At 50.4% G+C, this 16,693-nt stretch overlaps 1 protein-coding gene across 1 annotated transcript in view; it reads left to right on the top strand.

The window, feature by feature from the left end:
- The window catches only part of BSN (bassoon presynaptic cytomatrix protein), a 530,858-nt gene that overhangs the window by 492,977 nt on the left and 21,188 nt on the right, over positions 1 to 16,693 (top strand). Inside the window, exons 6-7 of the mRNA XM_059716147.1 lie at positions 12,250 to 14,431; positions 14,779 to 15,596. Coding sequence (XP_059572130.1) covers positions 12,250 to 14,431; positions 14,779 to 15,596 — 3,000 coding nt within the window. The remainder of the gene's footprint in view (positions 1 to 12,249; positions 14,432 to 14,778; positions 15,597 to 16,693) is intronic.

Genomic DNA, 16,693 nt, shown 5'->3' with positions numbered 1-16,693 from the left:
GAATATAGCATGCTAGTCCTCTGCAGTCTCCTAGGCCAAGAGGGCACATTGCTGAAAACAGTAGAAGTGAGGAGTCATCATCCAGGTATCCACCTGCACTGCAAGCAGACTCAGCACAGTAGGGCATGCAAGTGTGGTTCTACTGGAAAGGTGACAGATCCTTGGCAACAAACTGGGAGCAAGCTCCAATGAGCAAAACAGAGACAAAAAATGGTCACTTCTGACAGTTTGTAGCTGAGCTGAATGAAAATACACTTTCATGAGGCTAGCAGTGCCCCCCCAGATGATCCTCCTGAGAAATTTAATATCCTGCTGCAGACCCCACGAAGGATGGAGCACTTCAAAAAACAGCTGAAAGTATTTGTATACTAATGTGTGTTAGGCATGGTTTATATTGCAGTTGCTGCCACTCCCTCTGTAATTATTAATGGAAAGTATCTTTTTCCTTAATTCCATCATTGTTCTTGTTTTTTTTAATGTCTGATTCATATCATAGAAGCATAGAGAAGTAGGACTGGAAGAAACCTCCAGAGATCATCTAGTCTAACCCACTGCCTGAGGCAGGATCATCCCTATCCAAGCCATCCTATACAAGTCCATTATCTAACCTATTAGTAAAACTACATAGTCAACCCTGAAAAAGACACGAGACATAACACCCTAATTTACCACAGATAAAACAGGGAGACCAGGGTAGCCAAAGTCCTACTACTGCAAAGTTGGCAAAATATGCTGGAGAGAGCTAAGGAAGAGGGCCATACCACCTGCTACAAAGGAAGCTCTAAAGTGCACATTATACTCTATATGAGGCCTAACCAGTGTTAAGTAGAGAGGCACTATCAATCAGCGCCTGTGTCTTGCACTTAATGCTTCTACTGATACAGCCCAAAAGTGCATCCACCTTTTGTTCAGCTGAGTCAAACTGCAGCCTCATGTTGCATCTGTGATCTACCAGGACTCCCAGATCCTTTTCCATAGTGCTGCCATCCAGCCAGGTGTCACCCATTTTTTATTTGTATTTTTGATTATACTTCCTGAGATCTAGCACCTTGTATTTATCAGCATTGATTTATAATATATATTGATATGTGGTATATAAATGTTGTTTTCGCAGTATACCAGAGAATCTAGGCAAGATACAATATATGTTTCTGAAATAGAATATGCAACAAAGAGGACAAGCCCAGTCCCTGGCTAAAAGGTAGCAAAAACCAACATAAACAGTTGATGTTATCCTAGGCCTGGAAATGAACAGGACCAATTAAATCAGGGACGGGCAAAATATGGCCTGAGAAAGGCATTGTCTTGCCTGTAGTGGCTCCCTTGGTCCTGCCTGGCCCAAGCATCGTCCCACGATGGTGTGTCTTGCCACCCCCTGAGCACACAGTGAGGCTGGGGGAGCTCTGCACTGGACTCCCTTTCTAGGCAGCTGCTGGCCCCAGCCCTGCGGTACTGGTGGGGGCCCATGCGCAGCCCCTCCACACCCCACACCTACCTGTTCACGCTGAACAGCTGCAGTAACAGCAGCGGCAGTGGGGCAGAAATGTGCCCAACGCGGGGGAAAAGTGGCCGCACCCTCCTCCTAGCGCTGCGCAGTGCTTCCTGCATCAGCCACATGGAGCCCATGCTGGGCTGCCCTGTGGCTGCTCTGCTGCCCCACTGCCCTGTGGGGCAGCCCGGAGGCAGCATTGACAGTGCAAGGCAGCCCAGCACAGGCTCTGTGTGGCTGCTGCTGGAAGTGCCAGGCAGCGCTGAGGGGGAGGGGCTGCTTTTCCCTGTGCTGAGCACATTTCTGCCCCACCGGCACTGCTGTTACTGCAGCTGTTCAGTGTGAGCAGGTGAGTCCACAGCAGGACGGGGCTGGGGCCAGCAGCTGCCTAGAAAGACAGTCTAGCACAGAGCTCCCCCAGCCCCACTGTGTGCTCAGGGGGCAGCAGGACACACCCTGGGCGGGCAGCGCAGAGCAGGCAAGGGTCTGGGTCAGAGCTGTTTATGCCTCTGGCTGAGCCACTGCTGCCGGGGTCAGTCCAGAACAGGTGCAGAGTGTGCTGGGGCTGCACGCTACTGGCACTGGGTGTACTGCAGGGTGCACAGCCTCCGGGCTGTTCCAGGGCGGGGCCTGGTGCTGACCAGCTCAAGGGGGCATGCGTGGGGGGGCTCCCACGCACACCCCACCATACCCACAAACCCTTCCCTGTAAACCCCACAACCACACTCTCCCCTACACACAATCACTGGGAGAGTGTGAGATCACTGTCTAGAACAATCACACAATGCCCACAAACATTGCACCCCCATACTCCTCCCTACACGCACCCCCCATACACACCCATAGGTCTGGGAGCCCCGCTCACTACTAGCTGTACACATCCCATCACACACATGCACCCACACACCCCCTCACACACACCCAGTCACCCTCCCACTCCACACATCCCTACAAACACCTCCCACAAGCCTGCTATACCCACCCACATTGACACATACTGCCACATCCCACATACACCCACAGCCCCCCAGAAATCCCATGCCACCCACCCACCCATACCCCCCCAACACCCCTCCACAGCCCCCACAATATACAAAAGTAAGACTTCATGCAATCACCTCTCTATATATGACACAAACTGACTGATTTTAGAGCAAAAATAGATCATCTAGCATTATGCTACTGATTAGGCCTGTGCGAAGCGGCAAGTATTCGATTCGGATTTGGCTGATTCGGAGGGTCAGTGGTTTAATTCAGTGATCTGAGTCACTGTCCCGATTCGATTCAGCCAAATCGGATATGAAGATTCAGCGCCGATTCTTTGATTTGGCCATAGACTATACTGGGGAATCATTAAAATACGTATAACTTTGTCATTTTTTTGCAGATTGGATGAAAACAGCAGGGATGGTAGCCAACATTCAGTGGCCGAATCTCCAAATCTGAATCGAATCAGAGGACCCTTTAATCTCTCCAAATCAAATCAGAACCCTCTGAATCGATTTGGAGAGATTCAGAAAAAATCAGCAATTCAGACATAGACACAGCTTTAAATGTTTTTTTCTACATACTTCTAGATAGCAGGCAGCTCGTGAGGGCTATGATGCTGGGGCAGATGTAGTATCCCACAGAAGCATGGGGGCACTCCCCAGCATGCTCAGCAGCAGACCAGGAAGTGGATCAGAGGGACTTCTGGTTGACTTCCAGGCCCACTGGGGAGTGTGCTGCCTCTCCCCACCCCGCATCCCTCCAGCTCAGTGACTGGTGCCTCCTGGGTCTAGAGGGGGCACCTGGGGTCCCCCAGGAGCTGATCACTGAATTGGGGGGGGGCAGTGCGCTCCCTTCTGGGTTCACTGCCGATCACGTGGAGGGCCCTCTGCACTCCTGTGGGACGCTCTGTCTGCCTCTGGTGGCAGTCTATTCCAAACCTTGTGGGCTCAGACAGTAAAGAAGTTCTTCCTTATGTCCATCCTGAATCAGCCTCAGCACAGTTTGTGACAGTTTGATCTTGTCATCCCTTGGGGTGCTCTGGTGAACAAACATTCCCCCAGATCCTGGTGAACACCCTTTATAAACTTATAGGTGGCCACCAGATCACCCCTGAGCCGGCACTTTTCTAGGCTAAAGAGTCCCATGGCTCTCAGCCTCTCATCATAAGGTCTGTTTTCCTGACCTCTGATCATGTGTTTGGCTGTCCTCTGCACTCTCTCAAGCTTCTCCACATCCTTGAATTGTGGAGCCCAAAACTGGACGCAATACTCTAGCTGAGGCCTCACCAAGGCCAAGTACAATGGGAGAAAGACATCCTGGGGATTTGCTTGAGAAACATCTATGGATGCAAGCCAGCGTTTTGCTCGCTTTGTTCATCTTGTGGTCAATCATGACCCCCAAGTCCCTTTCATCTGTAGTGCTAACCAGCGTAGCACTGCTGAGCCTATAAGGATGATGCAGGTTTTTCCTCCCAAGGTGGAGAACCTTGCATTTTTCAGTGTTAAACATCATCAGGTTCTTGTCTGCCCATTTCATGAGCCTGTCAAGATCTGCCTGGATCACCCTCCTGTGCTCAGGTGTGGATGCTTTACCCCAGAGTTTGGTGTCATCAGCGAACTTGGCCAGCCCACTTCTAACACCAAAGTCTACATCATGGATGAAGATGTTAAAAAGTATAGGCCCTAGGACAGAGCCTTGTGGGACCCCACTGGTCACAGCACACCACAACAATTGACTTCCATCAACCACCACCCTCTAGGTCCTACTGTGGAGCCACTTCCCCAGCCAGCAGATCGTGGTGTGGTTGAGGCTGCAGTTAGCCAGTTTTTTCATGAGATACCAAATCAAAGGCTTTTTTAAAGTCAAGATATATGACATCAATCTCTTCCCCCTTGTCCAGGTGATAGGTCACCTGGTCGTAAAAGGAAATGAGATTGGTCAAGCAAGACCTACCTGCAACAAACGCATCCCAGGATATTGCCATCAGCCAGTCTTAAGAATGGCCTCTTTGATAATCTTTTCCAAGACCTTCCCCAGGATAGAGGTCAGGCTGATGGGCCTGTAGTTTGGCAGGTCTACTTTCCGACCTTTCTTGAAGATAGGCACCACATTGGCCTTCTTCCAGTCTTCGGGCACTTTACCAGAGCACCATGAGTTTTCAAAGATCTGTGCCAGGGGCTGAGCTATGATGCTTGCTACCTCCTTGAGTACCCTTGGGTGTAAACCGTCAGGGCCAGATGACTTGAAGGTATCCAGCCTGTCAAGGTGTTCCTTCACGAGGTCAGCTTCAATGGAGGGTAAGGAATTTCCCTCACCTGGGCCTCCCTGACCCATAGTGGGCAGGGGGGTCCCATGGGACTGGTGAAAAACTGACGCAAAGTACCCATTAAGCAAGTTGGCTTTTTCTTGGGCATCAGTTGACAGTTGTCCCATCTGCTTTACCAAGGGTCCAGCGTTGCCCTTGCTTTTCCTCCGGCTCACTACATATCTAAAAAAGGACTTTTTATTGTCCTTGATATTTATAGCTAGCTGGAATTCCATCGCAGCCTTAGCTTTACTGGTTTGCTCTCTGCAGTCAGACCAGTGCTGAATATTCCTCCTTGGTGGTGGTTCCAGTCCTCCATCCTTTGTAGAACTTTCTTTTTAGCTGCAGGAGGTCCACTAGTTCCCTGGAGAGACAAGGGGGCTCCTGTGACCTTTTGCTGCCTTTCCTCCAAGATGGGATAGACTTTGCTTGTTCTTCCAGGATTGCTCCCTTGAGGAGCAACCACTCGTCTTGAACTCCCCTCCCCTTTGGGTTGTGGCCCTTTAGGGCCTCACTGACAAGCCTCCTGAGCTTGTCAAAGTCAGCTTTCCTGAAGTCGAGGACTTCTGTATTACTGACTGACTTGCCAGCTTTATGGCAGATGGTGAAGGTGATCAGCTCATGGTCACTGTCACCCAGCTTTCCTTCAATAGGTCGCTGATTAGGTCATCCCCAGTTGCCACTACCAGGTTGAGCATCGCTTTACCTCTCGTCGGCCCATAGACTTCCTGCGTCAAATAGAGGTCATCCATGCATGAGAGAAATCTTTGTGACCGCTCAGATTAGGCTGAGCACTCCTCCCATGAGATGTCTGGGTAGTTCCCCCCTGTACAGAGTATAGCCATCTATACCTGTGGCCCAGTCATGGGTGGAGTCCCACCAGGTCTCCGTTATCCCTATGACATCACAGTTATTAGTATTTAGCAGGAGGACAAGTTCCTCCTGTTTGTTCCCCAAGCTCCTGGCATTTGTTTATAGGCACATAAGTGTCCCCTTCGGGGCCCTAACATTACCTGCAATCTGTTCCAGGGCTAGGGATTGAATAGGGCCCGCTTCCAAATCCAAATCAAATAGAGCCCACTTCGCACACCTCTACAGCCAACATATCACCAGTACCCCCACAATTACTACACCCCACAACAGAACCATCACCATTCCTGGATCTTACAGCTGCACCTCCAGAAACATTATATATCTCATCCAGTGCACGAAATGCCCTGATGGAAAATACATAGGAAAGACCAAACAACAACTGCACACCAGAATGAACATGCACACCGCAAACCTATTAAAGACAAGAACACCCAATTACCTGTGGGGGCACATTTCTCACAAGAAAACCACTCTCTCTCCAATCTCTCAGTCCTGATCCTCAAAGGGAATTTACAAAACACTTTTCACAGATGAGCCTATGAACTTCATTTCATCAGCCTCCTAAATACAAAAACTCATGGACTCAATATAGACGTTGGATTTATCACACACTATAACCGGCCTGACATCTGACTCCCCAGGTATCTCTCCACTTTTACCTGCTACATCCCTATCCCCCAGCCTGTCTCTCACCCACTGATGCCTCAATTTACATTTTCACTGACTGGCTTTTTTGCATGCATACCACCCTCTGGCTTCTTTACTATTCATTCCATCCAGGAAGAGCACGTACCAACTGCAGGTGCTTCCTCAGCCTGACAAAAGGTTTTTAAACCTGAAAGCTTGCTAAGATATATTTCTCCAACTACTTAGTTGGTCTAATAAAAGATATCAGATTGACCCAAAGAACCTTGTCTGCCTTATGTGTGTTAAGGCAGAGTGGGATGAATGCAGCAGGGATGGTAGCCTGTAACAGGGAGCCTTCCCAGTGCCGGTTAGATCTCGGCCCACCCACCTGTTTCTGGGCCAACCGCCCGCCCCTCTTTCACCTGCCACACCTTGATGGAAAACTGATTCAGATGTTACCCAGGTGGGAGGCTGCCCATTTAGGCCCCTGATGTCTAGGGGTGACATCCATTCTGCAGCTTCGTACCTCCCCTACTCTGTGGCTCATGCCTCGCAGATGGCATCCTTCACCCCCTCCAGCTGTGGTCCCCTCTCTGGGACTCTTGGCTCCCCCTTAGGTCCTGGCCCCACCTTCAGGCCAGTTGGAATTCCAAGCCTCTTGCTCTGGGCATTCCTTGCGGTGGGCCCCCTGGCCCTTCGACCCCCCCCTTTGGGTCCTGGCCCCAGCATGGACCAGTCGAGGGTACCTCAGGTCAGATCTGAGCCACCTGTCTGTTCTCACCCTCACAACTCCACTGCAACCAGTAAGCCCCAGGCCTCTCAAAGATCTTACAGGTCTGAGCTTTCCCCAGCCAGAACTGTGCATGCATGTGGTGGCTGGAGGTTATCAGGTGCCCCCTACCCACCTTTCACCAGGGAGGTTCGCGGTCCTGGCATTTCCTGGGGTGGCCGCACAACCGGCAGTCCCATCAGGCCTTCCTACCCTGGCAGGGTGCAGTTTTAGGTCATGCCCAGACCCTGGGGCCTTCTCCTTCCCCATAGCCCCAGGCAATATCTCCAAGTTCATCCTGGCACAGGAGCTCAGCAGGGAGATGTTCTTACCTGCTGGCTGGTGATAAACGAAACTGCCACCTCCAGCTCTGAGAGCGGGGCATTAAATGGTTCTGAAAGCAAATTTAAAAAGCAAATAGGTACGGAATGAGGAGGGTGGCACTCACTCTGTCTGCACATGGGGCTTGGAGAACTCCAGTAGTGGGAGGTTCACCTTCAGGAACACCAGCTGCTCCAAAGTTGTCATCACGCACTGCCTTGACCATATTGGCCCCATTGTCGGTGACCATGAATCCACGGGTGAGCTTGCCCTGCCCAATGAGCCACCCCTGCACCATGTGGTTCATGGCCACCATGATCTCCCTTGCTGTATGGGACTCATCCATCACCTCTGCTTAAAGGAGAGCCCACCAACACCCTTACTGATCACACCAGTGCCCTGTGAGGGAGAGGTAGGTATGATCTCCACCCCGGCTGCTCCAGATGTCCGAGGTGAAGTGCAAAGCTACCTGCAGCCCTGCCTTCCACAGCTCCTCCCTCAAGTACTTCCTGCATGCCCCCTACGGGGAGGTCATCACTGTCCTGCTAAAGGTGGTGCATGTGGGGACATGGTAGGGCCACAAGCACCATGAGCTGTCTGAACCCTGGATGCTTAAGGAGAAGGGCTGGCCATCCAGAGTAAGCATCTCCCCAATGCTTGAGTGATTTCACTTGCCTTGGGAACATGCCCCTGCTTTGTCTCTGCCTTTCCCCCACTGGTCAAGGGTGGCCTGCCTCTGCTTCTTGGGGATGGGTGCTTTGGAGTGAGAGGGGGACTTCTTTTTGAGCACACTCCCACTGGTGCCAGGCTGAGGAGGGACAAGGGCAAGGGGGTGCTGCCTCCTGAGATGTAGAGCATTGCTGTGGTGGTGAAGTGTTTCATCTCCTTGCCCCGACTGATCTGCTTTTGGCAGTGCTGGCAGGTAGCATACCTGGGATCATCTGCCACCTCAAAATGATCCCACACTACACTACCCACCTGCTTCTGGGTTGAGGGTGGGGATCCTGCCTTAACCCCCTCCTCACCAGGCAGAGGCACAACAACAGGAAGAGCTGAGCCACCTGCCCCCACAATCTCCTCCAAAGTGCCTTCCAGACGAGCCTCTAGGGGAACTTTGAAGGGTGTGGAGCACAAATTCAGATTCTCTCTCCTTCCCCAGAATTTCCTTAGCTATGGCACTTAGCTCCTCTGCTTCTAGATCCAGCTCTCCCTCTGGCACTGGAAGGCTCACGCGGGGGACTGAAGTTGGGGTGGAGACTGTCATGCTGGTGGTCATTACTGGTGTTAGTGGAAGTGGTGCAGGTGCAGACACTGCTCCAACCTCCTTGCTCCCATTAGCAGCAGAAGACTCATTGCTGCCAGGAAAGAGGGTGTGTCTATGTTTTGGATGGGGAGGGGGAACTTGCAGCTCTCCCTCTGCCCCCTCTCCCTCCCCTGCCAAAAGACCTGGCACCTGCCTTTCCAGCACCCTTCGTGTTTGGTGTGCTGCTGTTTTGGGGGAATAATAAGCTGAAAGGGATAACAATAGGAATGCTAGGCAAGGGTAAGTAGGAAAGGTTTGGATACAATTTGCTAGCAAGAGACTAGCTAGTGCTACCAAGCCAGAACCTTTCAGATGCTGCTGCAAGACAGACACAGCTAACAAAAGGCACAGAAACAGATCACTTCACACACAGCCTTATATGTTGTTTCTGTGTCCCTTCCCCAGATCACTGTGATTGGTAAGGAACTTGGGGAGAGATCACAGTCACTGGCCAGCTGCGATGTCAATATCAGATCAGTCTTTCCCCTCCTCTCTTCCCCCTCCCTCTTGTCAGTTTCTGTTTCCTGCAAGCCTGCCTTCCGAATCTCCAAATCTTTTCCGAATTGATTCGGATGCTTCTGATTTGATTTGGACCTTTTAATGGGTCTCCCGATTCGATTCAGGTATTCAGCTGCCAAAGTGTACTGAATCTCCTCTGAATTGAATTGGTTACCGAAGCTTCACACAACCCTACTACTGATCATCATTATGAGTCAGTAGTATGGTTTGACTGTCAAAACCTCCCCTCTGAATGGACGCAAAAAAGTCTACCAACCCCACTCCCACAATTTCACAAGAATCTGTGCAGAGCAGAGCTGCATCATCAGCAGAGACTGTGCTGGTCCAACAGGCTGGTAATCTTCTCATCAATAAATTAGACCAATTTTAGCTACTTAAAAGGCATTTCCAACTGGTTTCTTTTAAACTTGGAACCCATTTAGGCATGAATAACTGGTGCCTTCTGAGACTGGGGGGACACCATTTGTAGGCAGCAGCGTCAGTGGCAAGCAGTAAACGGAAACCACCTGCAGAAGCTGGCAGTGGTGGCAGCGGCACAGGGGAGGAGGGTGGTGGGTGACAACTGCCTGCAGACGGCGGTGGCAGCTAATCTTAGCCGGGGCACTTCCCCATGCCCCCCATATGAGTTGATTATGCATTTGGGCCATTTTGTTCAAATTCTGGGAAAAGATTAAGGGGATTCTTATTTTTGTTCCTTGTATGCTGTTCACCAATCACACAAAGCTAAGGAATCTGACTGATCTGTTAGTGTTACTGTGGGCATTGACAGACATGCAGCTTCCCTCTGTAACTCATGATGCTTTGCAGAAAGTACTATGGGTTATAGCAATTCCCCTAACCAAAAAGATGTTTGCTGTTGGGCCCAGGGGGTTGGGGGATCAAGCTCCGTTTTGGAGCAGCCGCATGTCTGCAGCTGCTTTCCCCCAGCCCTGTCCCTCCCCCTTCCCAGCTCCGGTGCTGTCTTCAGAATGGGAAGGGGAGAAGGGAGGGGAGGGAGTTCTGTCTGGGGTTTGCCCAGCCTGCACTGGAGGGTAGGATGGGTGGACTGGAGACCTCCCCCACCCCGACTTCGGAAGACAGCACTGGAGCCCTGCTCCCCCCACGCACTGACAGATGTAATGAAGGCACTCCACTTTGGATTACTCATGCGACTGGGCACTTCTAAAGCACTCTGCACAGGTTCCAACCATGCTTTTCTGTAGGGGCGTAGCTGTACACCCACATGCATCCCCTACGCGTCGTCCCTGTTCTTGGCTAGAGGGTCTTGCCCTCCAACTCAGGGTCAGATGGCCATATTTGGGGTCAGGAAGGAATTTTGCATTCCTCTGTAGCAGGGGCCATGACGGTCTTCCTTGGATCTCTTGAGCATATTTTACAACCTTTAGGGTGTGTCTACACATCTGCACAGCAATGTAGCTGTGAAATCAAAAGGAAGTACTAAAGCATGGTGCCATAGCAATGTTGTCGTACAGCGATGTGTAGATGCGCCCTTACAGAAGCAGGATGTTGGCCACCACGGTCCTGCTACCTTACCTGTGGCGGATTAGGGTGTTATGTCCTGTGTTGTGTTAGGGCTGACTGTACCTTTGCTAATAGGCTAGGCAATGGTTATAGGATGGTTTGGATAAGGATATCCCCATCCTACTTCTCTATGATTCTGTGATTCTATGATTCTAAACTCATGTCTGTTAAACTGTGGCCCATTATTACTATATCTGGCAAAACTGAATTTGATGTGTATGATCAACTGTTTGGCTGCAGTGTCTTTTAGTAAGGATATGAGAATAATAGAGGATAAGGATAATAATAGATAATAAGGATATGAGAATAATAGATTAGACCTAGTGGTTAGGGCAACCACCTGATAAAGAGGGGACATGGGTTACAGTGTTTGTCCAACTGACTCCTAAGCATAAAACAGGGATATATAGTGGAGTAAGAACTGAGCCATACATTTAGTGGAGTAAGGACTGAAGCCAGGTTTCCCCTTCCCCGTATGTTGTCTAAGCACTAGGCTATAGTGTTACTCACGTGCATACTTTTGTTCTCATACCCAATTAATATTTAAGTATTCCATGCAAAGTGGAACAGCCTGAACAGGAGGGAGGAAGAGTTCTCCGCTGTAGCCTGTTGGTTAGAGTATTCTCTGCAATCATGAAAAATGAGTGTTTGAATTCATCTGGCAGAGAAGGGAATTAAAATTTGGGCTCACATCCCAGGTGAGTGCTCTACTTACTGTATAAAATGGGTTAGTGCCGCCGCATCAGCCACGTTTGGATGGGGCCTGATCTGTTCCTTGTGGTCTGGGAATACCTAGCAGATTGGGCAGAGGAATAACTGGGCAGTTTTTCCAGGCAGCAGCAGTGGTAGGGGTTGCTATTTTTGCACCACATTATTTTGGGGTGGCTGCTAGTTTTGCACCCCCAGGGCTCGAGTACTGCTTATCCTCTCTTAGTTACACTATTGAGATTGAAACCTTCAGGCCAAATGATCTGAGGCACATCTAGTCACTTGGTCCCAGCAGGGCTTTAGCCTGAGTTAGGTGCTGAACTGCTTGTCACTGAAAGATTCAGGCACTTCTGGGCATGTACAGAAGCAGAATTTTAGGTAACTGATAGATTTAAATCTTGAAAACTTAGGTACTTACAGACTTTAAACTAGGATTGAAGTCCTGGAACTAGATGCATGATATGGAAGTCAGGCAGGATGGAAGTCACTTACCTCCTTTTGTGGTAGAAGGAGGCCATAAGTCAAGTCTCTTGGATACATCTTCCATCCCAACTGCTATCCAACTTTCTGACCTTGGTCAGTTATTTCTCATACCTGCATCTCAGTTTTCACTCTAGTCCATCAACTACTGTAATAACCTGGGAGCGTGTAGAATCTTAACAAATTAATGTTTAAGGGCATTGCTAAACTCTGATGCAAGGCAGCACAGGAGTGCAGAGTGTTCCTACAGAACCAGTTCCCAAAGGGATGTGCAGTATGTGCCTTTATCCTCTTTAGAAAAATTTTCCCCTGTCCAGAATTAACACGTTTCAATTGTTTTCTAGATTTCCAGTTTGCAGTCCAGCACACTGATTCGGAAGGTAAAACGCACCCTACCCAGCCCCCCTCCAGAGGAAGCTCACCTACCTCTGGCCAGTCAAGCCCACTCCCAAATGTACCTGCCTAGCCTCATGCAGAAGGGGATAGGAGGGCAAGCTCTGCAGGTAACCAAGGCCAGTCTGCTCAAAGACATTGACCGTGATCTGAAGCTGGTGGAACATGAATCTACAAAACTAAGGAAGAAGCAAGCTGAGTTAGATGAGGAAGAGAAGGAGATCGATGCCAAGCTGAAATATCTGGAGCTGGGAATTACTCAAAGAAAGGAGTCTCTACTGAAGGATAGGAGTATCCGAGACTATCCCTACCTAAGATGCCTTGGAGAGAACAGGGATTACATGTCTGACAGTGAGCTGAACAATTTACGTCTCTCCAGCTATGAGGGCAGCAGTCTGCTCACCCGGCCAAGTACCACCTCAGCTAACCAGTATGCTGAATTTTCCAGTTTGCAGTATACATCAGCCTCCTCTTATGCCCCTTATCAGTACCCCACAGGACCAGCAGGTCTGCAGAGCCCCAGTGCTTTCCAACAAATGAGAAGTCAGCCTCCCCAGTACCCTGTGGTGAGTACCGGCACCTCTCAGAATGGCTTCCAGGCAAGTCAGCTGCCCACCTATCCCTCACAGAGTACGTATCAAGCACATACCTTCACTCCAAACACCAGCTACCAATCAGACTTGGGGCTGCAGAGCCAGCAAGGTTTCCGGCTGCCTAATCACTATCAAACACAGACCACCTACCCCAACTCAACACCCTTGCTGCCAGCACAGAGTGCACTTTTCCAAACCCAGGCAGACACGCAGTCCACACACCAGAAGCCACGGCAGACATCACTGGCTGACTTAGAGCAAAAGATTCCTACTAATTATGAAGTGATTGGCAGTCCAGCTGTGACAGTCTCTTCAGCTGCCCCAGATGTCACCTTTAGCACCACAACAGTGACCAGCAGCTATGAGCAGTACAAGACCCCAGAGGCCAAGCCACCTGACCGGAGCAATGCTGTGCACAGCCCTTCAGCCACTTATTCATCTGAGTCTCTTTATACAAACCTGGAGCAGAACATTCCTCGCAACTACGTGATGATTGATGACATTAGTGAACTAACCAAAGACAGCACAGTGGCAGAAAGCCAGAAGAGAGAGGTGCAAATGCAAGGCAGTAATGGCCGCCAACTTAAAGAAAAAAGTGATCTGGTGGATGCTGATAGTTCCAACAGACCATGCTGCTATGCCAAAACGGAGGAGGAGTCAGAGGAGGACATATATGACCACCACAGTACTGACCATCGAGGAAAGGGCAGCTACCACAGGGGGCCAGAGAGCAATGGCAGGATGTCAGGGAGCAGCAGTTCTTATTACTATGGGGACGATTACCGGCACTCTTCACGGCCAGACAAGCACGGTTCTGGCACAGGGGTGCAGAAACATTCTTCCAAAAACTTGGCCCCTGCTGTTATCTCCTCCAAGCGCAGTAAGCACAGAAAACAAGGTATGGAGCAGAAGATTTCCAAATTCTCCCCCATAGAAGAAGCCAAAGATGTGGAGTCAGACCTGGCCTCATACACAGTGACTACATCTGTCAGCAGCAGCAATGTGGCATCCAGAGCAAAGAAGTTTCAGGATGAGATCACCTATGGCCTCAAGAAGAATGTGTATGAACAGCAGAAATACTATGGTGTGCCTGGCAGGGATATGACAGATGATGATGAGAGAGTGTACAGCAGTGGAAGCAGATCAAGATCGTCTGGTTATGGGACAGAGAAATCGTCAAGTCGCGATGTGAGCAGCAGAAGCAAATCCTATGAGAGAGACAGCATGGAAAGATCCCAGAAAGGCAGCTCCAAGCCTTCTTCCCTTATCATGAGTCAGGGTCGAGGACGACCTCCCATTCGCACACAGGCCTCAGAAGAGGAAAGTCCCATCAGTCCTTTAGGAAAGTCCGTGGGTGTGTCCCGTTCCTCAGGTGGACCGCTCCCTCCATCAGCTGGGGACAGCTGTCCTCAGTTCTGCTCCAGCCACTCACTGCCTGATGTACAAGAACATATCAAAGATGTGCCAAGGAACCACGCTTACAAGCATGAGGATGGTTACATGATGGATGATTCACATTGCGTTGTTTCAGACAGTGAAGGTAACAGCTACCTGTGGTGATACATCCCAGAGCATGCTCATGCACCTCATATGCAAAGACAGTCTCACAGCCTGAGTTTGCTCGCCATGTGCCTTCTCCCTTTTCCACTCTTTGTTTTGGGTGTTTTGTGTTAGCTTGTTGGTGTTCAGTGCTTGCTCAATGTAAAGACATGTAAAACCCTGTTTGTACGTTGTTGGGGAGGGGTCTTGACTTGCTGCTGTGATGTATCCCATATGCATGTGATAAGCTGCTTGCATTTTTTTTATTTCATTGCATGGCTTCAGTCTGGGCCACATTCATGCCTTTGGATCGAGAGATTGACTGTGATCTATTTTTGGTTTCTGAAGCCTATCATTTGGGTCAGGAGGAGACAGACTGGTTTGATAAACCGAGGGATGCTCGCTCAGAAAGATTTAGGCATTGCAGTGGCCACGCCTCTTCCTCTCAGAAGAGAGCTTCAGTTAAACACACCTACCATGACTATGATGAGCCTCCAGATGACGACCTGTGGCAGCATGATGATTACTCTCAACCACGTCATTCTTCTTCCAAAGACCACAGGCACCATGGAGAGTATGGAAGGCATTCATCCTCACGCCACCCAAATGACGATCAACCTCGGAGGTCATCCAAGCAGCACCCCAGAGATCAGGGCCGCCATGAACCCCGCGCACACACACAGCCTTCTTCCCAGAAGAAGACTCAGCAGTCAGAAATGAGAACACAGCCAGGTTACCCTTCCAGCACTTCAGAGTACTCACAGCAATCCCGGCAGCCATCCAGTTACCACCATACCTCAGAGTCCCAGAAAACACAAAAACCACCACCTCAGCCACAGAAAACAGAGCCCCTTCCCCATCAACCACAGCAGCCACCACAGCAAACAAGGCAACAACAACCAGGGCAGCAGCCACTGCAGCAGCCACAACAGCCATCAACCAGGCAGCAGCAGCCATCATCCAGGCAGCCTGCTCAACAGCAAGGAGGCCCTGCCCAGCAGCCCCTGCAACAGCAGCCACAGCAGCAGGCTAGGGTGCAGCAGCAGTTGGGAGCTCAAGGACCACCCTCCTCGCGGCTACCACAGCAGCAGCCCACCCCACCCCAGCCAGTAGGGAAGCCACAGCCAAGTCTCCATGCCCAAGCAGGGGTACACCAAGCAACACCAGTAAGTATATACTCTGCTATATTTGGTACAATGTATCTGCCCCTTACCCTGAGGAGCTGCAGCGTGTCATGTCCCACAGCACCAGCAACAGCACCCCTGGCAGTTCACCCAGTACAGGGGAGCACAAAGGTGGGAATACCCTCATGTATCCCAAAACCCAGGGTGGCACTCACCACGGCTAGTCCTGGTATACTGCACAGCACAGGAGAGTGCAGAGCATTTCAAAGAGAGGGAGGTGACCCAGGTTTTAAGTACCAGCAGTGTCCATGGCACAGGAGATCTTAATGAGGTATTCCACAGAGGGACATCAGGAGCGACTCCAGAGCTAAGGCTGTGCTGAGACCCACCCTCAGTGCAGGACTACAATTCTTTGATTTCATACTTTTATAACCAAATTCAGCCCCCAAGCTTGCCTGTTTTACAAGTCACACACAGACATACAGAATTGCCCCCCACATTTGAGACAAACCAGCTGGCAGGAACCTGCTGCTCACTGCCAGGTATTTTCATCCCCCAGAATAGCCATCTGCCTCCCTTATCCACAGGCTCTGCACACACACGTGCAGGGAGGAGGGAGTGGGAGAGGGAAGAATTATGGGAGCAGGAGAAAGAATGGGATGAGGGAGGCCAAGGTGATGGAAGCAAGGATTCAGGCTGGGGTGTGGGCATGGGGAGTGTGTAAGCAGGGCTGGAGGCTGGTAAACCAATCCAGGCCACACATCCACATCCAGGACTTCTCCACCTGCCCAGCCATGATTTTAGCCAGCCCCACCAGCTGCCCACTGAGTGGAAAGACAGAGGGAACAGCTGCCTCAAAGCTGTATGGAGATTGCTTGTAAAAGCTAAAGCCAGTCACAGCTGTCTTGGTTGTCACAGGGGTATTCTCTTTCTAGAACCGTGGCTGGTTTTATGGTGGAGCTCTGTTTAGGGGCAGGATGTACCTGTGAGTTTGCTGAGAGTGGGTGTGCAATGTACCCATTGCTCACTCACTGCAGTCCTTATCCCAGTGCACATGCTGTGTTTGCCAGTCCTTGCAGAAGTGTTGCCTTTTCCCCTTTCTGCTGAGATCACTATCTTGCCAGCCCTGATGGCCATGT

The sequence above is a fragment of the Alligator mississippiensis genome, chromosome 12 (genome assembly GCF_030867095.1).
Source record: "Alligator mississippiensis isolate rAllMis1 chromosome 12, rAllMis1, whole genome shotgun sequence".
NCBI classification, from domain to species: domain Eukaryota; kingdom Metazoa; phylum Chordata; order Crocodylia; family Alligatoridae; genus Alligator; species Alligator mississippiensis.
Note: the sequence above shows the minus strand (reverse complement) of the source record. Positions and strands in the feature narration are given on the sequence as shown.